We start from the raw sequence: 24,632 nt of genomic DNA on the forward strand, positions 1-24,632 counted from the left end.
TTGTACTTATTATTTTTGCAGTGGTAGACTGGGAGGCAACATGACTTCCGATCACAGTTTAACTTTGTTTGAAATGAACCGTTCCGATCAGCACAATCGTCCAGCTGTAAGTATCTCAACTTCGGAAATAAAGCCGATGTGGCGTCTCCTGCGTAATCGGTCGTATTAGACCGATTTTCTTCCTGCTCACAGCACTGAAGGCGAGACCACTGAGAGGACGCGCGGCGCAGCGCTTTGCTCTGAAAGCCAAACCTGCCTGAACGGTCCTCGCGCGTCCCTGGCAGGCCACCCACCGCGCCTCTTCCGCCCTGCGCCCCGCAAACGCCCTCCGCACCCTGTGGACCGGGCGGCCTCCTTCGGCTCCGCCCGCACAGGCAGCGCCGCGTCTCCCACCGGCACGGGCCGAAGCACCTCCTTTCCAACCGCGCTGTGCTGGCGTCCGGTTAACTAGCGAGCCCCAAAGCAGCGGTGACAAGTCGTGAGCAGTTCGTGTTGTGCGCAGGGCCGACACACGTGCTCGGCCGCCTGCCAGCCTCGCCTCCGTGGTCGGGCAGCCGCGGCCTGCAGCGGCCGCGGGTGGGGGCGGCTGTTAAGACACGGAGGAGATGGGGTTGTGCGGGGAGCCCATCTGGGTCAGCACCTTGTCCAGCCACTGCAGCGGCCCATGCAGGTGGATCTCGATCCAGCAGGGCGTGCTCGTGACGTCCTGGCGGTGGTACTCGGCGCCCCAACCCTGCAAGGCAAGAGAGCGCGGTCAGCCTGGACGGCCGCCCCGGAGGCCACCTTCCCAGGTCAGAGCCTGCCCCTTAAACCCCGCTGGCCTCTCCTCTGCGCGTTGCGCCAGCCCCCCAGCTGGGCTCCCACTCCTGCCTGCATAGGACCCGCCCTCCGCACAGCGGCCAGAGCGAGCCTTTACAAGCCTAAGTCAGATCATGAAAATCTGACGCTCAAATCCTTGCAGTGGTTCCTGCCCTCCTTAAAGCTTTTATTTGTTCTCAGAGGGGAAGGGAGGGAGAAAGAGAGGGAAACATCAATGTGCTTGCCTCTCACGCGCCCCCTACTGGGGACCTGGCCCACAACCCAGGCATGTGCCCTGCTGGGAATCGAACTGGCAACCCTGTGATTCTCAGGCCTGCACTCAGTCCACTGAGCCACAGCAGCCAGGGCAGCTCCCCTTCCCTTAGAGTAAAACCCAGAATGCTGGCCAGGGCCCACATTCTGTTCCTGGCTGCTGCTCCGAACCCAGCTGCCCCGCCCTCCTTCTGCCCTGGGCACATCCACCCCCCCAACCCCCCCAACCCCCGCTACAAATCCCTGGGCTCCCACAGGGCTTGCCCTTCCCGCCTGGGTGCCCACTGCTCTCGCCTCAAAGGCTCTACGACTTATTCCAACTTATTCCCTCTTGTCCTTCGAGTCTTTTCGAAAATACCTAAGACAAGCCCTGCTGACTCCTCGGAAGGACATGTGACAAGATGGACAGGGTGTCAGGACATACCAGGGGGTCTGCCTGAGGGCAGAGGGGAGGGACGCCCTCCCCAAAGTGAGGGGGGCTGCAAGACATCCCACCGGGTGGACTGAAGCCACAGCGGGGGCAGGACTCCAGCCCGTGTGCGGCTAGAAGACCCTCCCGCCCGGTCGGTGCAGGGTCCTGGTGGCTGGAGGAGGACCAGGGACGCTGCACAGACCGACAGGCTCGGGGGGCGCCAGCCCAGACTGGCTGGGAATTTGGACACTCCCACCTTGCATGGGGTTTGGGGGCAGAAAGAGAGTCACCTCTTCCGCGTCCCCTCGCTCACCTGGTCCGGGGCTGGACCCCACGCCTGGCTAGCGGTGGCCAGCAAGACACTGTGGCTCCCTGCCACATGGCACAGGTGCCGGACCTCTGGCATCCCCGTGCTCTGACAGCAGCATACGGATGCGCAGGCGCGCCGGAACTTTCACCGGCCCTGCAGGTTCGAGCAGCCTCGGCACTGTGGCCCTTTGGATGAAACCCCTTGCAGGGTAGGGCCCAGTGACCTGGCAGCGCCCCTGGCCCTGGGCGGGGAGGCAGTGGGGATGCTGACCGCACAGTTCAGGGACGGAGAGCTGGAGGGACGGAGACCCGTTCGCGTAACCACCTTGGGCCCTAGGACAACAGCTAAGAACAGAGCCCGCAGTCTGGACCCAGACTCTGCTGCAGGGCGGTTGGCTTCTCTCTGTGTTTTGCAGAAGGGATTGGCTTGGAGCTGGGGAGCCCCCACTCCCCCAAATTAGGCAGCCTTTTAATAAAGACCTTTTCCCTTATCCACCAATTTTTGCATGATGCTTGTGTTTGGCAGCGGGGTCCCCAATCCCACTGTGTTTGGTAACAAATGCGCCCAGGCCATTTGATAAACAGGCTAAGACTTCGAAATATTAGAACGATTTGCTATCGCTCTGCAAGGGATGAAAGGAGCTTCCATGTGCAAATCCGGTTGCAACTCCCTCAGTTCTCAGACCGTCGAGTCCACGGCAGTGAGAACCGCCGTGAGAAGGTCAGTAAACACTCGCAGACAGAACTGATCACGCCCACCGTAGTGTCGCTGCCCCACCCCACTGCTGTGTCGCTGCCCCACCGGTGCTTCCTGGAAAGCACTCAGCTCTCGATGCCTTGACCCAGGGTCGGTCTGTTGCGTAGCTTGTTTGTAAACATGGCCTCCTCCACTTGCCTGCACCGTTTCTGAAAGTGAGCGGAGTCCCTAATTCCATTCGGGCTAACTCATCAACACTTACGGAGCTACGATCGAGCTCGGCAATTTGAAGGCTGGAAGAATCACTGTAGCACTGAGTCCTGTCAAGTCCCATAAAATATTACTGTCACCCTGGCCGGGTGGCCCAGTTAGTTGGAGCGTTGTCTCCTACACCAAAAGGCTGTGGGTTCGAGCCCCAGTCAGGGCACAAGCCTGCATTGCAGGTTCGGTCCCCAGTTGAGACATGTGTGGGAGGCAACTAATGGATGTTTCAAATCAATGCACATATGCACAGGTGAGAATTTAAATAAGAAGCATTAATTGTCACTTTATCTTCTGCATGAGAAAAATCAGATAAGTATTGTACCTGAGGTTGTTTTTCCTCCCCAAATACTACACTTAAGAATTTTCCTGTATTGGCTGAACCAGAGACCCCGCCGAGGTGCTCTTCCCCAAACAAGGACACAGACTGCTGAACAGCCCCCCCACCCGCCGTCCCAGGGCCCACAGACAGCCCTTCTGCTCCACACGGGCGGCTCTCACCTTCACGAAGCTCAGGCGGATGGTGCACATCTTCGTCAGCTCGTACACGACCTCGAAGCCGTGGTGGACGGACTGCGCCAGCAGCTGGGCGAAGAGCTGGTTGTTGAAGATCTTCAGGCTGCAGCCGCTGGGGATCTTGCAGACCGTGGCGGGGTGGAAGCCGTGCTGGTAGTTGCAGTTGCGGCTCTGCACGAAGATGCTGCTGTCGCTCACGCACTCGGCGTAGACCTCGCCCCCGACGTAGTACAGGTGCACACCTGCTGGGCCGAGACAGCCTTCCCGCACCTGCGCCACGGCGGCCTGTCTGCTCCGAGGGTGGTGTCCCTACTAGCATCACTCACAGAGGAGTGACAGCGTGACCCAAACGCCAGCCGGTCGTCGCTGTCACCTGCGTTTTTTCTGTAAGTCTGTTTAACAGCGGATGGCAACCCACGCTTACGATCGGAGCCAAGAGCGAGCAAGTCGGCTCTCCTGCAGGTGCCACTCCGCCTGTCCTTCCGTCACCTTCCCATTCGCTCTGACAGGGAGCTCGGAATGTTAGATACAAAGTGGACGCAGGATGTGGAAAACAGCAAACAGTCCTCTGGGCTCCCATATAAATAAAACAGTTAAAACTGGGCACAGGGCATATCATGAAAAAAGTTACTGACGTGTGTGCATTAAAGCCAGTTAAAGAGAAACAGCGACCTAGGTCAGCGGGGGGTCGGGGGGGGCTCCGTCGGCCCCGGGGAGGCCGGGCCCATGGGCTGCTGGTCCAGGGCTGGCCGAGAGCCCATGTGGCTGTTTTCCATGAAATAAGGGACATGACTTTCACCTTCACCTATAACTTTATTGATTTGGCTATTTGGAGTCTGTCAGCTATTTCCTGCTATTGGCTTCTGATGGGTACAGGCCAGGGTGCTGTTGAACATCTTCTGATGCCTAAGACAGCCCCACAGCAAAGGATTTTTTGGCCAAAATATCAATAGTACCTAGAAACTTCACTAACCACTTATGATATGTTTCATCAGTTATAGCACCTTCTCCATACAGTGTGCAATTTTTTTTGCATTTCAGTTGTTTTTACCTTTCTTGAGATAATAAACCATAATATACCGAAAAGGTCCTGTGTCTTCGTCCATCTTCAGTATTAAAAAGGTTGCATAAAAATTCACCAATTTCGATGAGTGTTTTTTAAACGCACACTCAGATGACAGCTGCCACAACACAATAGAACAGAACTGTTTCCAATGACGTTACAGCTGACCCAGGGCTACTAGAGCCGTCGTGCGGGGAAAACCTAACGGACTTTTTGGCCGCCCGGTAACAGCCCTGGGCCCAGGGCACCCCAGTCCCTGCCCACGCAGTGAGTCAGGCCGTCTAACACCCCAGCTTCTGAGCCTTCGCCCCCTGCAGGGCGTCAGCAGCCAGAATGCCTCTGTTTCTGAAGTTGCCTGACTTAGCATCTCTGGGTAACTCAAAAGTGACTCACAGTCCTTTCAGTCAATAATTTCATCCTGCTTCCCCACCCGTCACTGTGTCCGTCTTCCGCACACGCACCCGAACCCCACCCCCACGGAGGTCGGCCCCCCAGCCCCGGGCCACCCCCCCCAGTTCCCCGGCCCCGGCGCCCAGTCCCCCGCGTTACCCTTGCCGATGTGCCGTCGGGTATTCTCGATGGTGGAGTTCCTGTTCACGTTGGAGAGCAGCCCCAGGCAGAACCGGCTCCGGCTGCTGCACGGGTCGGTGAACCCATCGACCAGCACGCTGCGCGAGGCGGCCTGGAAGGTCTCCCCGACGCGGCTGTTCAGCTCGTAGTAGGCCACGGAGCACCAGTGCTGCGGCTCCTCGTAGCAGACGGGCCGGAGGTCTGCGGGGGGGCGGGGGGAGGATCAGGCCTGCGGGGAGCTGCAGCGTTGGACGCCTGCTGTCACACGGACGATGGCTGCGCGACTGTGGGAGCGGCCTTGTGGTCACTTTGCACCTGTCACTGTCTGGGGCAGCTTACCTGGGGACACACCTGTGGCAGAGGCTGCGGCCCGGACCTGCCCCGGAGCCGGAGCAGTGAGGGGGCGAAGCGACAGGGACGTGAAAGGACTCAGCTGGAAGGGGGCTGTCGGCAGCCTCGTCTCCACCTGAGGGACGGCTCGGCGTGGCACCGCGTGCAGGCTGGGCCCCGGGGTGGGGACACGGCTTTCTCTCCAACTGGGGACGCACCGCGGATGTGACTAAAGCCCAGGCAGAAACGCCGGATAGGACTTTAAATTATCTAAGAAAAACGACCTCCCCTAAATAGAATAACTCTCGCTCCCTTAGGTGAACATGTGGAGTACTTAGGTGCTCGTGACATAAAAACATGTGAGAGAGAGCCACACATTTCATTAGGAAACCCGGGAATGTGAGGTTTCACCCCAAAGTTTTCAGTTCCGTCACCAAGCAAAGCTCGGAGTTCCTCTTTCTCCGTCGCCCACACTCTGTCTCTGCCTCGCTGTCGACGGCGTGATCTTTCTTCTCTTTGAACGTCCTCGTCATTCTCCTTCCAGAGTATGCTCCTTTGTGCACCTGCCGCAGACTTACAAGACGGGTACATCGGGGACTGTCGGGCTCACGGGAGGTCCTGAACTCACACAAGCCCTCGCTCGGGGACGCTGGAAGTGGGAAACTCTGTGTGCTTCCGGCGCCGCAGGTCGGCACCGCCCGGGAGCCCGTTCGGAATGCAGACCCCCAGGCCCCGCACCAGACCCCGGGGTGGAAAACTGCAGCTACACAAGGTCGCCACGGGCCACAGGTGAATGGAAAGCAGTGACGTTTTTGCTGGTCCTACTGTAAGACACAAATGGCGTTTTGGGAATGCTCATGTACATCGACTTCTGAGAGCAGCGCTCTTACACGCCAGTCTAAATCTGTCGTAAAAACGGCCCTGGCTGGCGTGGCTCAGCGGATTGAGAGCCGGCTGCAAACCAAAGGGTCGTGGGTTCAATTCCCAGTCAGAGCACAGGCCTGGGTTGCGGTCCAGGTCCCTCCCTAGTAGGGGGCGTGCGAAAGGCGACCACGCATGAATGTTTCTCCCCCTCTCATTCTTCCTCTCTTCCCCTCTCTCTAAAAATAAGTAAATAAAATCTTCAAAAACAGTAAATCTATAGTAAAAACAGAAATGGCACAAAACCACTGGCATCTGAAATGCCCCAATTCCATACAAAACATTAAGAACTGAGTCTAAATGTCGGGTTAAAATAAAAACTGCCGGACCCTGGGAAAGAGGCTGAGAAGCCACGCCTCCCCGCCCCCCGTGGTGCTGAGGTGGCCGAAGCCCCTTCAGACATTTGCTGAAGAGCAGGCCAGCCCCCCACGCCCACCCCAGCTTTGATTTGCTTTATTTCAGGGGAAAGGAGGGCCTTGGAGGACACTGGTCAGGCTGCGCCGCTACCTCAGCTGGGCATTCCCAGCATTAAGTGACCATCGGCTGTGGCATCTACGCTGGCCACTCTGGGTCCCCAGGGCTCCCGTGACATGATAAGATGGGGCTGGCGTGTCAACTAAAAGAAAGCAGCGAAACAAAAAGTGTTGAACTGATAAGCTCACAAAGCCAGCCTGACCCGGCTCCTGGCCATCCGACTGCTCGGCTAGGTGGACAGTGTCCTCGCTCAAGAGAAACCAGTCACATGATACGGCTATTAGGAAGTGGCACTGTGATTGTCCCACTGGCAGGTGGGTGTCCCAACTCCGCACCAAAGGCTTGGTGAGTTCCCCCTCTGACTCGGGCGTTACCGCTGAGTTCACACAGCCTCGTGAGACTTTCAGACTGTCCCCCTCGCCGGTCCCCACAGCAGACGGCTCTTGTCCGGCTTTCAACAGGGAGGCAGCCGAACCTTCTCTGAAATGAGCTTCACTTCCAGCCCCTCTGTTGCCGTGCAGGGTGCAGGGGCCACGGTGACGTCCCATCTCTGTGACAGTGCAAATCTGCCCCCCAAACCCGGGCCAGCCAAACCTGATGTGGACCTGAGCCCCAGGCACGGCGAGGGGGTGCCTCCCCCCAGATACCGGCTTCGTGACGGGCCACGGCTAGGAAGACGGTGACATCTTATCAGAAGTCGGTTCCTCACGTGACAGAAGCCCCTGAGGCAGAAGGAAGACCCTTCGGCGAGCAGGTCGGAATGACCGGCTCCTTCTGTGCACCCTCCCAGCGACGGTGCAGCGCAGCCTGCCCGCGTGTGTGGTAGAATCCAACGGCCTAAGAACTGGAAGCAGTCTGCCTTTGCTGACTTGTCCATTCAAGCAGTTCTCACACTCAAGGGAGCCTAAAGGTCACCAGCAGAGCCCTGGCTGGGCTAGCTCAGTGGACTGACTGCTGGCCTGCGAACTGAAAGGTTGCTGGTTCGATTCCTAGTCAGGGCACATGGCTGGGTTGCGGGTCAGGTCCCCAGTAGGGGGCGCATGCGAGGCAACCACATATGGATGTTTCTCTCCCTCTCTTTCTCCCTCCCTTCCCCTCTCTCTAAAAATAAATGAATAAAATCTTTTTTTACAACCACCAGCAGAACTTGTTACCAATGCGGGTTCCTGGCCAGACCCCCAGAGGTTCTGAGTGTACAGGCCAGCACTGGATATGGGGCTCGGCTGCTCCCTCAACTCAGTGTCTGTCACCCCAGCTCCACCCCAAGTTCCAGACGCCTGTGTCGCCCACTAAGGAGCGGGCGGCGTAGGTTCTCTGCTCGACGCACAGGAGACGCCATGGCTGACGGGGGATGGGGACCCTCGGCCATGCGATACAGTGTGGCGCCTGAGACAGCAGGTGTGGTGTGAAGTGACCATAGAGGAGATGCGGGGAGAGCTGAATCACTCGGGGCCGGTGCAGGGCGACTCCCTCTTCACCTTCCCACAGGCTCTGAATTCTGTGAGGGTGGGGACCACTCTTACCAACCCTGTAACCTTCCCCCGACACCCGAGGGCAATGCTCCCGTACAGAATGGTGAGGATCCGGTAAATACATGAACTCACAGAGCGAGGAAGGAGGTGGATCACAACAGGCCCCCACGCATCTATGCTGTGGGCACGCGCGTGGGCTGGGGCCGGTGTCTTCTCTCACTCAGGAGGCCCCTGCATCGCCCCTTCCCTGTGACTTACACCCGCTTCCTAGGTGCGCTCGCAGGTGTTCTCCCCGCCCCAGGCTTTTTCAACCCAGCAAGTATCTGCCGAGCCCCCCGGCCCCCCCGGGGCTGCCTCGTTGGCGCAGGCACTGACCTGAGTGCGAGTACGGGCTGCCGGGCTCCGAGGGGCTCCCGGGGGACTGCGGGAAGCCGGCGGCGCACGGGGACGGTGGGAACGGCGGCCCGGGCGAGGGCGGGCCCGCGATGCAGGGCGGCTGCTGGAAGGAGTCGGGGTAGGTGGCGTTGTGCGGCAGCAGGGGCTCGCTGTGCAGGGAGGCGCTGCGGAACTTGGCCAGCAGGCTCAGCTGCGCGTTGTACTCGCTGTGCCGCGGCACCAGCACCGGCGGCAGCACTGCGGGGGGAGAGGGGCAGGGGCGTGAGGGGCGCAGGCGGCGCTCCGCCACCCCTGCGCCCCGCCTCGGGAGCTGTGGCCTGCAGTCCCGCGCCGCCCGAAGGGTGAACTCCTGGGCGGCAGGCTGGCCCCAGGGGTTTGTGCCCGTGAGGCCTGGATCGCAGGTGGGGTGGGACCATGAACAAATAGGTCGGCAGAGAATCGTGTGCCGCCCGCGCCGTGCACAGAAACTCGAACTCATCCAACCCCAGAAATCAGCAAGGCGGCTGTCGCCTGCCTGGGGCAGATGTAATCGTCCCCGTCTTCCTCTGACTTGGCCAATAAAAAAGTACTTTTCTAAGTCGAAATGGGGCTCCACTGCTTGCAGTAACAGCGTAAGTGATGTCTGAGACATCCCCCTCCACCTGCCCGGGGAACAGGCTGACCGATCCAGGTTTGGGCTCAGTAGTGCTGCTGACGTAAAACAAGTTCTCCTAAGGCCAGTCCACCCTGACGGCGCCTGGTCTCTCCTGAGAAGGGAAAAATCCCCCCTGTCCTTACCAGACAGATCCACAGGCCACAAAAAGTGTCCAGTAAAAGACACAGTGACGGATGATAGAGGTGAGTGAGGGAAAGGTGACCAGCAGCAGAGAACTTATAAATAAAGCTCCTTAGCTTCGGTGCGTCCCTTCAGGGTTACGCCCGTTAAAAAGAACACGAGTTTCCTTGATCCCGATTCTCTACGAAAGCCGAGGAGGCCGCACCATCCTCCAGGGGGAGGGCGCCCGGCGCCAGGACGCCCAGCAGAGAGAAGGGATTCTGTGAGGTCCCTTGAGGTGTGACCTGGGCCCAAGGCAGGTGCAGGCAGAGAAGTGGGGAGCACAGAGGGGGCAAGTGATCAGAGCAACAGCCGCAGGGCATTTTCCAGACCCGAGAGGGAACTCCGTGGCCAGACGGAAGAAGCCGAGCGCACAGCTCCGTGAATGAAAAGACACAGATGGAGTCTCGCCTCCTGAATGCCGAACACCCAGGCGGGCGGAGCATCCGAAAAGCCCTGGAGGAGCCCTCAAGGTCACCTACAGAGACGGTCGAATGGAACTGACTCCTGGCTTCCCTGTCGCCGGTGCCAGAGCTGGGAGGCGGTGGGCAGGGCCCCCCTAAGGAAAATAAATCTTACCCCCCATTCCACAGTGCAAACCAACATAACTGCCCCCCAAAACCCGTTAACTATAAACCAAAATATAAATATTAAGGATGGAGAGGAGGGTGCAAGGAAGGAGGCAACATAAATCAGCTGAACCCTCCCTTCCGACGTTAGTGGGTCAATGAAATTACTCGAGGGAGATAAATCTGGAGACGGATGTATCAACGTATCACTAGAGCTATTTTTAGAAGTTGCAGAGAGGGAAGGAGAAGAACTAAGCAGGAATGACTAAAAGAGGCCGTTCCCGCAGGTGGACAGGGTGACTGTCCTTTGTAACCACATTCTCAGTGGCTTATCACCCACAAGTATCGGTTAAAAACTTCCATAAAAAGTTCTTGTTTCCAAGTCAACGGGGAACCAGGATGCCAATCGCAAAGCCCGCCATTCACCTGCCACGATGCAGTCATCCCTTTCTTAACCAGCAATGACTTTCAGGTCTACGCGTAGGAAGTAACCTCAACCAGGTGATCGGAACCTTGGAGACCGGACCAGGCAAGCACGCGGGGCAGAGACCCCGACTCCTTCCCGTTAGAAGCCCTGCTTGTGCCTGCGACCTCTGACCTCACAGAGTGGACGCCGCCCATCGCCAGGCAAACACTACTCGGGCAAGAAGCCTCGCAGCTGCTTCCGCACAGCCTAGGAATCCGCGGGAAGGAGGAGGTGACTTGCCCGTGAATCGTCTGAGAGTGAGGGACTTGGAGAGCAAAGGACGCAGGGCTTGCCACCAGGCGGCGTCTCTGACACCGTGCCAATGCCAACAGAGTTCGAAGGAGCACTGCACGAAGAGGGCCTGGGCCACCGCGGTGACGTCCTCGTCCCGGGAGAGACCTGCAGTGCGTTCCTGAGGCGGATGAGCAGCAGGGTGCCTCCCAGCCCGCAGCCCGCAGCCCGCAGCCCGCAGCCCACCAAGTAAGGAGCGCAGAGGCGACCCCTCCAGTCCTCTTGGGTGCAGAACGGAGGCGCCCGAGAAAAGAAGGACTGTGTTTTTCTTTATGGACACAAATAGCTTGATACCATACTGTTAGCATCAGGGTAAACCAAGGGCAGGGGCTATCTGCCAAGAAAGCCAGTCCTATCGTGTCCGTGACTTGGCCAGACTGGCTGGGCCACGCTAGGCCTGTGCCGATCCTATTTTAAATGCTTTCCCCCCAAAACACAGCTGTCATTGTCCACAAGGGCCACTACAACACAGAGATGGCGGACCAGGCTGCAGGTCAGCCATGGGCACAGACTCCTCCCCGTGCTGGAGGCCAAAGTCCAAGGTTGGGGTGCACCTGGCGAGGGCGCCCTCACTGTGCCCTCCAAGTGGCCTCTCAAATTAATGAGGGCGCCAGTCCCATTGTGTGGAGTCCCGACCCCCGCATGGCCTGGCCACCTGGGCAGGACCGGCTCCGATGGACACGCCCTTCCCCTGAGCTCACCTGCCAGCCCTGGGGTCTTCCCTGCCTGCCGCCCTCCTCCCTTTTGGGGGCTGGTGTCCGCCAGCCAGGCCGCAATCCTCCCCCCAAGGTCCCCGCGACTCACCAGGGGTCTCCACGCGGCGGTAGTGGTAAGGGTTGATGCACACCTCCTTCTGCTTGGAGCCGAAGGGGAACTCGCAGCAGTCCAGCGCCTTCAGCTCGTGGTGGGACTGCAGGTCGGGCCAGCGCCACACGCGGCAGTAGATGACGTGCGGCAGGCCCTTGCGGTGCGACACCTGCAGCCGCCCGTCCAGGGACCGGGGGATGGTGACGCACCGGCTGGGCTGCCCCGGGCAGCTGAGGGCGCGCTCCAGCTCCTCCATGGCCCCTCTCTTCTTCTTCAGCTTCTTCACCAGCGAGTCCACCGCCTTCTCCGCCCACTTCTCCTCCTCATCTCCTTGCTTCCAGCCCAGCAGCCTCTTCACGGCCGGGCTGGTGAAGGAGAAGAGGGAGCCGATGGGGGTGCTGGGGTGCATCGGGGGTGGGCGGTGGGGGTGCGGGGCGCGCGGGGGCTGGGCGAGCACCCCTCACGGCCCACAGGCCCTCAGGGAAGGAGGCGAGGCACCCCCCATGGATGTCCTGGGTCTTCCTCCTCTTCGGGGACCTGCTGTGACCGACGCAGGCTGGGAAGCGGGTGCACGTTCTCCTGACCCCGAAACGGACTGGCTGGCTCTGAAAATGGACACAGGACTTCTGTTAGCTTCAACGGGACGGTTTTCAGAAGAGGTTAGAGTTGAACGTGAGGGAGAAAATACCCAAGTGTTTTAGATTTGAAAATCAACCAACGAACGCAGGGATGAGTAGAGCAACAAGTGGATGCTTCTCTCTCTCTCTCTCACTCAAGTCAATAAATGCAAGTGGAATAATAAACAAAAGGCCACACTCGTCACTGGGCTGCATCCGCGGCCTTCGCTGGGTGCCCTGTGCCGAGGTGGACTGTGGAGGGCTGGAAAGTTCTCCGTTTTCGCTTGGCAGTTTGACTCACTCTGAGTTTTATTTGGAAAGACTGATGTTGTGGCTTAACAACCATGAATTTACAAAGCAGAGTCTGCCACCCTATTCAAGCTCCGCTTATTTAATCAAGACAGGCGGCCGTGAAGCAGCGGCTGAAGGCGGACAGGAGCCTTCCGGGACTAACGGACGGAACAGCCTGGGTTCCTGCACCACCGGGACTTCTGCTCAGTTTTACACGGGGTTTGTTATGAGTAAATTTTGGCATAAATCTTTAGCTTAGCTCAGGGGTAGAAGAAACCTTTAAAAAATTTTCTACCCGAGGATATATTTATAGAGAGAAAGGAAGGTGGGGCAGAGAGAGAGAGAAACGTGATTGGCTGCCCTCCGTACCCCCCAGTGGGGATCTAACCCCTCAGCATGTGCCCTGACGGGTCGGGCCCACGCCTTCCGGTGCACAGGAAGACGTTCCAACCAACGGGGCCACCGGCCTGGGCCAGAAGACAGCTTTGTATAGAAAGGTTCAGCAGAGTTAAACTAATTACACCTTAAACAAAAACTGTCCTTTCGTGGCACACGAGAACTAGTTACTAACATTCTGCGGCACGCCAAAAACTAGATCTTTTTTGCCAGTTTGACACACACTGAAAAGGTACTACTTTGGTTCACTCACACCAGACAGCTCCTGTCGTTTTTTTCCTGGACGGAGGGAGGAGCAGTCAGCGCCCCGGCTGAGCGGTCAGGAAGCCTGTGCTCCATGATTTCCCGCCTGCAACCGCGGGTCCAGGTTCGTGCCCCTCCGACGCCCCGCTCTCTGAAGGGCGCCCTGGCTCCCGCCCCTGCAGCCTGCTCCCTCCACCCGGCGCTGACTCGGCAAAGTAGAATTTTCTCTGGCAGTGGTATTGGGGGGGGGGAGGAACATCCTCTTTTAAAAATAACATTTGCTTATACACTAACGCAAAGGAAACTGTGCAACTGCCTCCAGGGAGATTAGTATTATTGTTTTAATTCTCACCTGAGGATATGCTCTCATTGAGTCAGAGGAGGAGGTGGGGAGAGAGAAACACCCACTGGTTGCCCCCCAGATGTGCCCCGGGGTTGAACCTGCAACCTTTGGTGTACAGCATGACACTCCCACCAACTGAGCCGCCCAGCCAGGGTGAGATGTTATTTTCATTATTAACAGGAAGCTACACTGCCACTCAGTCCCCCTACATCCTCATGGTCGAAGGAAAAAGTGCCAGGAAAAAGGAAAACAATTTCAGAAATAGATCAGAGGCAAAGAAGACAAAAAAGGCACATTTCACATAAAAAAATCAGTATCTTCTCCGTGAGCCCCACTTGTCAGCACCTCTCTGAGCATGAAAATTAAGGCACCGGTTTCTTTCCCATCAGCAGTCACCGCTGCTCTTCATGCAGTCGGGGGGGGGGGAGGATTCAGATTCCGGCCCATGTCCTTCCCCTGTGACCCTGGGGTCACACGGGGGGGGGGGGAGGCGAGGCGATCGGAACAGAAATGGAGGGACCGGCGCCCAGCCACCACCGCACCGGCACAAACCGTGACCGAGAACAAGCAAGGAGGCAGAGGGTCCCACCAGCCAAAACCGATGTCGCCAGTCCCTAAGGAAAACCTCTCATGGGACCTGGTCCCCGCCGTCTCCAGCTCCATTTAAACAAGCACCTGATAGATTTCCAAGTTCACAGCAAATCAGAGCAACAGACTGGGGGAGGGAAGAGGAGACGCGAGCAGCTGGTGCAACGATCGAAAAGCAAAGTCAAGGCTGGCAGCTTGGCCCCAAGGAAAGGGACCAAAACAAACAAACAGGGAAAAAACCCAAACAAACCCCCAAACAACAAAACCATTAAAAACCAGGTACCCAGTCTCAAGAGCACCAGAGTCCAAGGTCGTCGCACCTGGGCACCACCTGCGCGCCCTCCGAGCTCCAGATGCGCTTCCCCTGCAGCTTCCGAAGGTGCCCCTGAGAGACCGGATCCAAGAACAGGACGGTGGCGGGGGGGGGGGGTGCTGGACACCGGACACTGGGGAAGGCAGGGCGGCGGCTGTCCCTCTGCGGTGTCCCCTGCTGGTGGTGTCCCCTGCACTGGAGCAGGCCTCCCTCATTCAGCCTCACCTCCTCACGACGTCTTCCTACAGGAAGGGGCCCTGTGGGTACAGAAACAAAAAATCAAATTAAATAAAATCTGACCACCACTGACTTCCATACTCCAGGACTCTTTTTTTTAAATTTTATTGATTGATTGATTTTTAGAGAGAGGGACAGAGACATCGATTTGCTGTTCCACCCGTTGAGACTCTCATTGATTGGTTCCTGCAGGAGCCCCGACTGGGGATCGAACCCACGACCTTGGCAGATCTGGATGGCGCTCCCACCCACTGAGCGGCCTGGCCAGGGCCACTCCCGATTCTCGAATGCACTGTGTCCCACGGGAGGATGGAGCCTCCGCCAGAGTCGGGAGGACAAGTGGGGCGCAGGGGACTCCAGGGCAGGAGGCCCTGCTCGGTGACGCGTGGTGGGTACAGAGCCACTGAGGGTGGGACAGCGGGGCGAGCCCTCACATGGCCCGCGGACCGTGGTGGGTGGGCGGACGGCCACGTGGGGGCTCAGGCCCATCGATTACAGCGAGCGGCCGGTGGGGGACGGCCGTCCACCCGGGGGTGGCTGGGCTGGTGGCCCAGGGACCCTCTGTGCCTTTCGGTACTTGTTGGAAGTACTGGGCCCCACGCCGAGGCCGAAGGGACCCCGGCCACAGCCCACCTGCCCGGCCGCCCACCTGCCCAGCCAGCCGGGCTGCCGTCTTCCTTGTGAACAGAACCGGAGACTTTCACTTGAAACACAGGGCAGCTTCTACGGGGCTGCTGGTGGGCAGGGGTCTCAGGACGAGCCCTCAGCTCAAGTGCCGCACCAGCTCCCTGAGAGCCAGGCATTAAAACCTTCACCCGGGAGGCCCGATTTTATCTGAGTGGCCCTCGGGTTCCGTTGCAGGTGTGGCCTGAATGAGGCTTTCAGGAAGGGGCACTGGAGGGAGTGGAAGGACGGAGGGACCCCCCCACCCCGCAGAGAAGAGATGAATCAGCACAAGGGTAACTCATCAGGAGACACGGCGTGGCGAGTGGAAAACCGCCCCTCGCGGAGGTGCACGCCCGAGCTGGGCCATCGGAGAGAGGCCCGTGAGGATGGGCGGCACCTGCTCGGGTCAGAGAGGAGGAGGGTGAGGCTGGGTCTGAGGACCAGGCCTCGGTGCAAGTGAAGGCGCAGACCGGCGGAGAGCGGGGTGCGGGGGGGTCACAGTGCACACTTTGCAGCACCAGACTCGGGAGCAGCGGGCAGACAGGCAGGCCCGCGGCGCCTGGGGTCCTGAGGCTGACAGCAGGCGGCGCGGGGCGGGGCTCAGGGCAGCCAGGGGGCGGCACCAGCACGGTGGGCCTGCGTGATCAACTCCACCTCTCGTGGGGGTTGTGGGGCAGCTCCGGGTGCTAACGGAGACCCTCAAACCTCAACAACCTTACTTAGCACATGTTTCCAAAGAGACATGACTTACAGGAACACTTATTTTAAAAGGTCGGTTCATCGCCAAGCGATAGTTGTTTCTTTTGGTGAGCCCCTTACTCATGAGGAGGACTAGGCCAGCAGGAAAATCACCGATGTGCTTTTAAGTTTACTGTTTGCTTTTGTTCTGAGGCTAATCTTTCCACTCAGTAGCAACGGTAACCAAAGACCGTGAGCCCCACAGCCTCGAAACTAACGATTAGAAGAGCTTCACGCTCTCACTGCCCGGCTCTATCCACTGCCCGGCTCTATCCTGCTGGACACAGCAGCTTCTGAGCCCCCTCCATGTTCCGGCCGCACACAGAGAATCTGCACTAAGCCCCCCAGAGCTTTAAGACTGCATGCGGTATGTTTTGCGAATTAAAAAAAAATAGCTTCCTTATTTCCCATAACCTTCATCTTCCCTTAAATCAGAATACATTTTGTGGATCAGGACCATTTCAGACACATGAAGCCAGAAGAGGATGAAATTGCTGGGTTTTTTGGTTTCTGCCAGAGTTAAGCTAGTTCGCAGCTGAAGGGCCAGAGGGGCCACGTCCTAGACACTGTCTCTGCTCTGGCAAGAGTGTGGACTCTCATCAGTCAGAGCTCAAACTGTTTGTGAAACTGAAACGAAATATTCTGATATTTATAAAATAATTTCTGACAGCCGTTTCTCTCCTCCAACCGCTGCCACAATTAGAAAGGATAAACAAGTTTTCCGGTTGTTTATCCGCCAGCAGACACTCTTGGCAGGGTCTCCCTCAAACCCAAGGCGCTTGCTTCCTCTCCGTGCCTGGCCATGGGCCAGTCAGGGACGCAGGAGCTGACTCCTCTGCATAGTTGCTGATCACTCATTAACTGGGGACAGAAAAGGAAAAGAAGGTTTAAAGAAAAGTCGAACAGCTCAGGCCAAAGTAAAAATATCGACGGCGACTGTGTGAGTTTTGTCGACTACTTAGGGTTTCACCTAAAATGTGTTTACATCTTTGATGTTTAGTAAACACTATGCTGATTTAAAAAAAAAAAAAAAAAGAGCTTGCTGTGCTCAAGGAAGGAGCTGTTTGGCTTCCCCGAAACTTTGCTGGAAGCCAAGGCCGGGGCGGGGGCCACTCCCGGACAAAGGCAGCCGGCCAGTCAAGCAGGAAGGCCGAGGGTGGCCAGGTCCCACCCAAGTGGGGCCAGAGGCCGTCTGCTGAAGGCAGCTTTGCTGCCATCAGTGAAGGTGGCTGTGACCACTCAAAGCTGTTTTTTATTATTTGAACGTTCTGTCATATTATATTGAACATGCCCCTTATTTATAAACGATTACATCATCTCCTTATCTGCAATGTCCTTCTCGGGTGACCGTGGACTTGAAAGTGCTCCAGAGTCTTGGTCACAGTCCCCTGCAAGCACAGGGAGCCTTGCAGTGACTCGTCCCTTTGGAGTGTGGAGAATGTGTCTAGGTTTTCCTGTTACTTCCTTCTTACATCGAGATCCCGATTTTTAAAGTGCAAACACCCATGGCACTCAGTCCCACCGCGGGAACCCTCAGGCGGGGGGCGAGCCTGCGGCGTCCCCATCTCAGCCACGGAGGAGGCCCTTCAGACGCGGGTCTGGACCGAGGAGGTGGCGTTATCAGAGGCCTGTGCGTTCCCAGTTACCCTCTATTATTCTCTCTAAACCTCGCTTCCCCAAAATCACCCCAGAAACCAGGCAGGGCACTGAAACGGGACCGGGAGGCTGGACTCTGGCAACGCAAGTCCACGGGCCCTGGGCGGGGTGGCTCGGTTGGTTGGAGCATCTCGGATCTGCTGCCTAGATTGCAGGTTCGATCCCGGTCAGGGCACTTACAACCAATGAATCAATAAGTGGAACGACAAGTCGATGTTTCTCTCTCTTCTTTCTTGTCTCTAAAACCAATCAATAAAAATTAAAAAAGAAAAAGAAGCAAACCAGAGTGCCCTGAAGATGTGCGTGTATCTGACTGTGAATTGCTGGGTAAAGAATCCGCACGCAAGTTTATGCCAAAACCAGATTTCGCACCGTTCGCAGGTCATTTCTCAGGAAGGCCAGTTCCAGCCCCGAAACGCGGCAACAGGCTGCTTCTCCACGACCCTTTCCAGCCCCCCCCCCCCCCACCCGGGGGCAGGGGCGGCGGGCGCGGGCGAGAAGACTTGTCGGCGACGAGCGTCCTCCTAGGAGAGCCTTCCTCGCGCCCCTCCTTCCATCTCAAAGCCGGCGTCGCCGAGTCTCCTGTGCCCGCTCCGGGCTCGCCCCCGCCCCTCCGCACGCAGCGCTGGCACCGAATGGCAGGCGCAGGAAAAGACAAACATCCAGCTGCCGACTCTCCTCGGCGACGCCGAACAACACTCCTAACGCCCCTTGCTCCCCCCTCGTCGCGGCCCCGCAGAGGTAAGCGGAGCAAACGCCTCGGCCGGCTGGGGCGCGATCAGCCCCCTCCCCTCCCCATGTCTGCACTGCAGCCCCCACCCCACGCGCGCCCCACTCCAGCCGCAGCGCGCGGTTGCTCAGCCAGAGTCTGGGTCTTGGCGGGGCCCAGGGCAGGGAGCCGAGAGCCGGCGCACATCCCTGCCCGCACCCGAACCCCAGCCCCGCACAGCCGGCGCCCCCGCTCCTGCGGCGGGACAGGTTCCAGGGACAGGCCTCCTCTGACAGGTCCCAGGTGCCCGCAGCCGGGCGGCGGCCTTCGGGAGCGCGCGCGCCACCTCCCCGGAGCAGCGCCCTCCAGCCCCTTGCCCCCCGACTCCCGGCCGCACCCCCCAAACAGGCGCGCCAAGAAGTAGGAGATGGGAGCACAAAGAACCGAGCCGCCACCACCGGCCTCGGAGACTTCCCCACGGTGGGAGAAACTTAGCCGTGCACGCCCGGCGCGCACCGTGCACCGCTTACCTGTCCCGGGTGGCGCTCATCCCCCCGCCCAGTCGGGCGGCCCCCCGCCCCGCGGTGCGTCCCCGCAGCCGCTCCGTGCGCCCTGCACTCCGGGCCTGGCTGCGCGCGCCCGGGGCGGCGGGGACGGATCAGCGGCCCCAGCCGGCGTCAGTCAGACTGGAGCCGAGGAGCCTCCGCGCCCGCATTAGTGCGCCGACCTGGACGGCCGCCAGCAGCCCTGCTCCCCGCCCGCCCCGCCCGCCGCACGCCCGGCCACGTGCGCGGAAACTGGAGGTGGGGGCGTCTCCCAGGGGCCGGGCCTGCCAGATCCCCGCCCGGCGGACCCCTGGCCCTCTGTCCCCGCGTCCCCAGGTGGAACCACGGGGTCGGCCGGCGTTTGTCACCGTGGGCAGGGACTTCTTCCTGCCTGCAGCCGGAGGCCGGAGGAGGGTGGTCACCAGAAGAGATAAAAGGCCGGCACCCGGGTTTGGACACCGCCCCCCTCCACGACCAGCCCAGCCACTGCTATGGTCACTTGCCGTGCGTGCCTCCAGAGCTCCGCAGTCCAGGGGGTCCCTTCGCCCACGGGCCAAGCCTCGGCGCTTCGTCTGCGTGGGTGCGGGTAGCAGAAACCCCTGCCACTCCAAGTGGTGAGCGGCGGTGCAAACAGGTCCCAGAACTGTGCTACTGTCCTGTTCTTAAGCGTATTTATTTGCTTAACAGCCATTAACATACAATATTATCTAGTGTAATAGAGATACAACCTTGCGGGACTGGAGTGACGTTAACGTACCAGCGGCCGCTTGGCCTGGATGCCCCGTAGGCGGCCCGCCTTTTGAGGGCCAGGGAGCCCCGCACGGAAGGCCTTCAGTGCCGGGTCGACCGGGGGTCTCCAGGGAAGAGGCCCAGTGATCACTGCAGAGGTGGAGGGAGACAACCGTGCGTAGGACTGCGACCCCTTTGCTCCTGTGCGTCGAAAAATCAGTCCTGCCCATGGCACCCCTGAAAGGTCAACGCCAGGCCTTGGCCTTTTGCCCTTGACCCTGCGCGGGCCGGTTCTCCGAGCACTGCGTTCTCTGCCCTGGCAGATGCCCGGTTTGCCTCAGCGAGCTGCTGCTGCTGCGGAGCGAGGGGCTGGGTCAAGGGAGAGGACCTTAAACTCGAACCGAAATCCTCTCTCTGGCCCCGGGCCGAGCGCAGAGTTCAGGTCGAGGTCGCTCTGAGTGAGAAAGGCGGGTGCGTGGTGCGTGTTTTTACTGCGGGTAAGCTAACGAGGCCCTCAGAACTGATGCCACTCGGAAGTGGCTCACTTTAAAAAACGTATATTATTGGCCCCCTCACGGCCGCAGGCAGGGTCCTTGTCTTCTGTGCGTGGGTCGTGCAGCGGACAGGGGCAGCAGGTGTGTGTGTGGGGGGGAGGTAGGCGCCCCCTCCGGCACCCTGCTTGCAAGTCGCAGAACGCGCCCGGCTCTGGGCAGGGCTTGGGTGGGCAGGGCTTGGGTGTACGGATTCTTCGAGTGCGTCCTCCTTGTCTTACCAAGACACTCTGGCACCGGGAGGTCAGCCGGCCTGTCTCGCAGCCAAGCCCCGTGTTCATTCCTCAAGCCCACGATGGACAGCTGACCCGTTATGCGGCCGGACGCCACAGGGCCTGCACGTTCCGAGAAGAAACGCCTTTTCTGGGAAGGAGGGCTCCGGGCCGCGCTCCGTTGTGCAGGAGCTGCCTCGCCTCGAACAGGAAGTCAGACGCTTGGCTTTAGTTTTTTCTGACTGGCTGCCATTCTCCTGCTTGTTAGAACTCCCACCGACACCACCCACCGGGAGTCGTGTGAGGGGTGAGCTGCGGTCACAGGTTCCGATTTGGTGGAACTTCCGGCAGAACTGCAGTTCCGGACCCGACACGGGGAGGGCAGGACACAGCCACAGCAGGCTCCCTCCTTCCGGAGCCGCGGGAGCGCCCGCAGCCTGTGAACAGGCGTCCTTGCCCAGGAAAAGGGTCGGCCCTCTTCACCTGTCACCTGCAGGGCACAGCGTGAGTGTGTGGCCGTGTCCTGAGACCCACGGATGCAAACGCCCTGCTTTGCACAGCTGTCCTGCTTCCTGTTCAGTGTGGCTTTGGACGGGTTCACTCGCAGCTGGACCAGGACAGGCTGCCCACACCCCCTTCCCACTTCGGGGCTCCTTCCTGCCCTGCTCCCTGAACTGGGCCCTAACTGTGCTCTTCTGCTGCCCCGGTGATGGGGGTTCACCCATCACTGCTACCGAGTACCTTCCTGATGCCGGGCAACCGACCACGTGGACACTGGGCACTGGCCCTGAGTGAACTAGACCTCACTGGCAGAGACGCAAATACCGAGGGTCCTTGGACCACTCCAGGGGTCCAGGGAGGTGTCCACAGGGGCGACACCCAAAGGAGGGATGCCCACCACCCAAACAGCCGACAAGCCCAGTGGCGGTGGGTGCAGCCCCCAGCCCCCAGATGTCCGCTCTGCGCAGAGCTCCTTCAGGCCTGAGAGTGGGAAGAGTCCCTAAGGTGACTGCCAGACACGTTGGGTAACTAAGCAAAGTGTCACGGGGCAGGACAACACTGAAGGAGCGACTTGTGACTGGGGCCGAGGAGCATCTTGGTTTACTGGGGGGGGGGGGGCAGGTGTTTCGTGCTGAGACATCCCCCGCCCCCCCAAACCCTTGGTGCCCAGGGCTTTACTCACCCCGTCTCATTTCACCCATTACAACGTCTCAGGGTGCAACTTACCATCCCTTTTAACAGCTGAGCAGCCAGAAGTTTAAGGCACCACCCTGCAGGGTCTGACTCAGAATTCGAACTCTGGTCCTTGAGATGCTGCGGCCCAGGTCTTTCCGAACTTGAACTGGAACACGAGCAGAGTGGGACGTGGCTAACGATAATTAAGGAGGGAAATGTGCGGGCTGTACCGTAGAAGGGTGGGGGAAGAGGAGCCGAAAGAGCTCGCAGGCAGGGGATCCGTCGGGCCAGGCCACCATGGGCCAGGGACGCCAGACGAGGCCAGAGGGGACGCAGCCTGTGGGCCTTTCGAAGGGAGAACCTACAGAACTTGGCAGAACGAGCAAAAACCTGCAGGGATCCTGACTCGAGGACGGGAGAAAACCGGTATCTTTGGAAGAAACTGGGGCTGTGGGGTGGGAGACTGCTTGGGGGGAAAAATAAGAAAAAACTGCCCTCGATCCAGTTGTTCTCTAAATCTCATTGTTTAGTTTTCCCCGCTGAGTGGAATCATGTAGCTGCTGTGTTTGTTTTGCCGGTCTCTGGGAGGGGGCTGGTTTGGACTGCTACTGCAACCCCAGCCCTGCCCCCTGCAACGATGCCACTCAGCACTGGTATCTGTGGAATGAACGTGGAGTTTGTGGTTAAAAACATCAGGAAGGCTCTGGCCAGCCAGGCTCTGTTGGTTGGCGCTTCGTCCCACGCACCAAAAGGTTGGGGGTTCAATTCCCAGTCAGGGCACAAGCCTAGGTCACAGGTCCAGTCCCTGGTTGGAACATGTATGTGACCAGTTTCTCCCTCTGCCACTCCCCCTCCCCTCCTCTCTGAAGTCAACCAACACACCTACGGTGAGGATTAAAAAATGTAGTGGATGGGCCAAAAGGTTTTTTCCCCCCAGTACAAGGCTCTAGTAGTACTTAGTGCCTTTATCTTCTCCACTTGAAACAATTTTGTTAGACTGTATTGTGACGGCTGGCACATCAGTATGCATTAAAGAAAGTATCAAAATTGGTGAATTTTCTATGTAGCCATTTAAAAATTGAAATGGAAGAAAATAAGCAACATTTTCAGCACAGCACACTCTATTATTTCAAGAAAGGTAAAAATGCAACAAACACACTAAAAGAATAAGCAGTGTGTGGAGAGGGGGCTGTGACCGAATGAACGTGTCAGAAGTGGTTTGGGGACTTCTGTGCTGGAGATTTCTCGCTGGACGATGCTCCCCGGTGGACGATGCGGGTGGACCAGGTGACGTGGGCATCAGCGGAGAGCAGTCAACGTTCCACCTGGAGGCAGACAGCTGACACTCTCGAAGTGCCCACGTCTTCTCCGAGTGCACACGGCGTCTGCCCTGTGCTCCACTGTCTCTTACTGAGGCCGTCACTTTAAGGACTAGATGAGACCGAGTTCAGGGAGGGAGGGAGGGAGGAACATGGGTCGGCTGCCTCCCACTGGTGCCCTGACTGGGGATCGAACCCACAACACTTTGGTTGCAGGACGACACTCCTGCTAACTGAGACACCCGGCCAGGGCAGTTCAGCGTGTCTTTAAAATTTCACTCGAGACTAAATGGATTACTTAGCAATGTGACGCGTACTTTCCAAGGGTTTGGACGCAGATCTTCCTGCTACGTTTCTGCTGTTTTCCAGGCTGATCCCGCTGCGGCCGGAGAGCCCACTCTGCCTGTGACTTTAGTTCCTTCACACATGTTGACGTGTCTTCTGGCCCGAGACAGTCTGTGTGGACAGCTGTTCCAGGCGCGTCTGAATGCATGTTCTGCTGCCGTCGGGTGGATTTTTCTATAAATGCCCATAGATTCCATTGGCTGACGGTGCAGTTTTCTCTTTTTTTGCTGATTTTTTGTGTCTTTTTAAAAAAAACACTTGTTGACAAAGGAGTATTGAAGTCTTCAGCTGTAACATGTCTGATTTTCTTTTTGGTTCTGCAAGCTTTGCCTCACATGTCTTGGCTGTTTGCTCCCGTGTATAGCGTGCACAGTAAAGCTCTCTGTCTTCTCGGTGGACTCTTTTTAGCTGTTATATACTGTTCCTCTGTCTCTGATCTAAACTCATTACCTTTGATCTACAGTCTATTTTACCTGCTGTAACCACCATTTCTGCTTTCCTTTGACTAAGGTCCACAATACACCTTTCTCCATTTTTTATTTTCTGCCTGCCTCTACTGTTGTTTTTTTAGTTTCCTGCAGACAGCAACAGTAGGGTTATGTTTTCACATTTCTCTCTGCCAATCTCTTTTACTTGTTGATTTTGGATCATTCACGTTTAATGTGACGTATTATGGCTACGTAAGGGCTTAAGCCTGCCATTACATTCTTGGTTGTACAGTTGTTCTGTTTTTGTTTCTTTGGTCTTCTTTAAGAAAAGAAATATGAACAATCACAAAATAAAATAGAAAGAAAAACACGAGCAATAAAATGACAGTAAATACGTACCCATCAAAAACTGAATCCGAAAAACAAAACACACGAACACGCAGAACAGAAACAGAGTCACGGGTGCGGAGAACAGGATGGCCGCCGGAGGGGAGGGGGCAGGGCGGGTGGGAAAGTGGGGAGGGACGGGAAGTCCGAATCGGCTGTTACAGATGTAACAGTGACGGGGACGTAAGTGCCGCATGGAGAGTGCAGTCAGTGACAGTCCGGTAACTTGTATGCTGGCAGATGGGTACAATATTTATTAGGATGATAACGTATTAAGTTATATAATGTCTAATGAGGTATACAGCTAAATCTAATATAATAATATATGCCAACTGTAATTGAAAAATAAAAAATGATTTAAGTAAAAACAATTGATCACATATTTCCATGCCTTGAAAAAATAAAAATAAGATAAACATGTTAACTTTCTTTGTAAATCCCTAGCTACTGTTAAATGATTGTAGTTTACATTTAGGTTCATTAGAATTATGCAAGATACTTTAGAGTAAAAGTAATTGCTTCTGTCTTGTTTAAAAATTATGTTTCTCAGAATCATAGTGATAATCTAAATAAACAAAATTTCTAAAGCAAAAGAAAAACTGACTTTTGTTATAAACACCTTAAAAATTTTTTTGTGTCCAAAAGATGTATAAAAATATTTACTTATGGGAATTCATTAACATTATCAAAAGACAAACAATGGC

At 57.4% G+C, this 24,632-nt stretch overlaps 1 protein-coding gene across 12 annotated transcripts; it reads right to left on the minus strand.

Moving 5' to 3' along the window:
* Positions 1-258: 258 nt before the first annotated feature.
* On the minus strand, positions 259-24,630 carry SMAD9 (SMAD family member 9). 12 transcript variants are annotated; one of them, XM_053665483.1, is made up of 8 exons: positions 23,941-24,630; positions 21,501-22,106; positions 14,201-14,487; positions 11,437-12,044; positions 8,472-8,729; positions 4,879-5,100; positions 3,252-3,508; positions 259-733 (listed from the first exon to the last, which is right to left on the minus strand). In XM_053665483.1, exons 4-8 carry the CDS (start codon positions 11,846-11,848, stop codon positions 590-592), a joined length of 1,293 nt encoding a protein of 430 aa, XP_053521458.1. In that variant the 5' UTR covers positions 11,849-12,044; positions 14,201-14,487; positions 21,501-22,106; positions 23,941-24,630; the 3' UTR covers positions 259-589. The 12 variants fall into 12 exon arrangements, with proteins under 12 accessions (XP_053521458.1, XP_053521457.1, XP_053521456.1 ...); XM_053665482.1 differs by having other exon boundaries at positions 21,501-23,857; XM_053665481.1 differs by having other exon boundaries at positions 21,501-23,860.
* Between the last annotated feature and the right edge of the window lie 2 nt (positions 24,631-24,632).

This window comes from Artibeus jamaicensis, unplaced genomic scaffold, assembly GCF_021234435.1.
Source record: "Artibeus jamaicensis isolate MK-2021 breed Jamaican fruit bat unplaced genomic scaffold, CSHL_Jam_final contig_415, whole genome shotgun sequence".
In the NCBI taxonomy this organism is placed as follows: domain Eukaryota; kingdom Metazoa; phylum Chordata; class Mammalia; order Chiroptera; family Phyllostomidae; genus Artibeus; species Artibeus jamaicensis.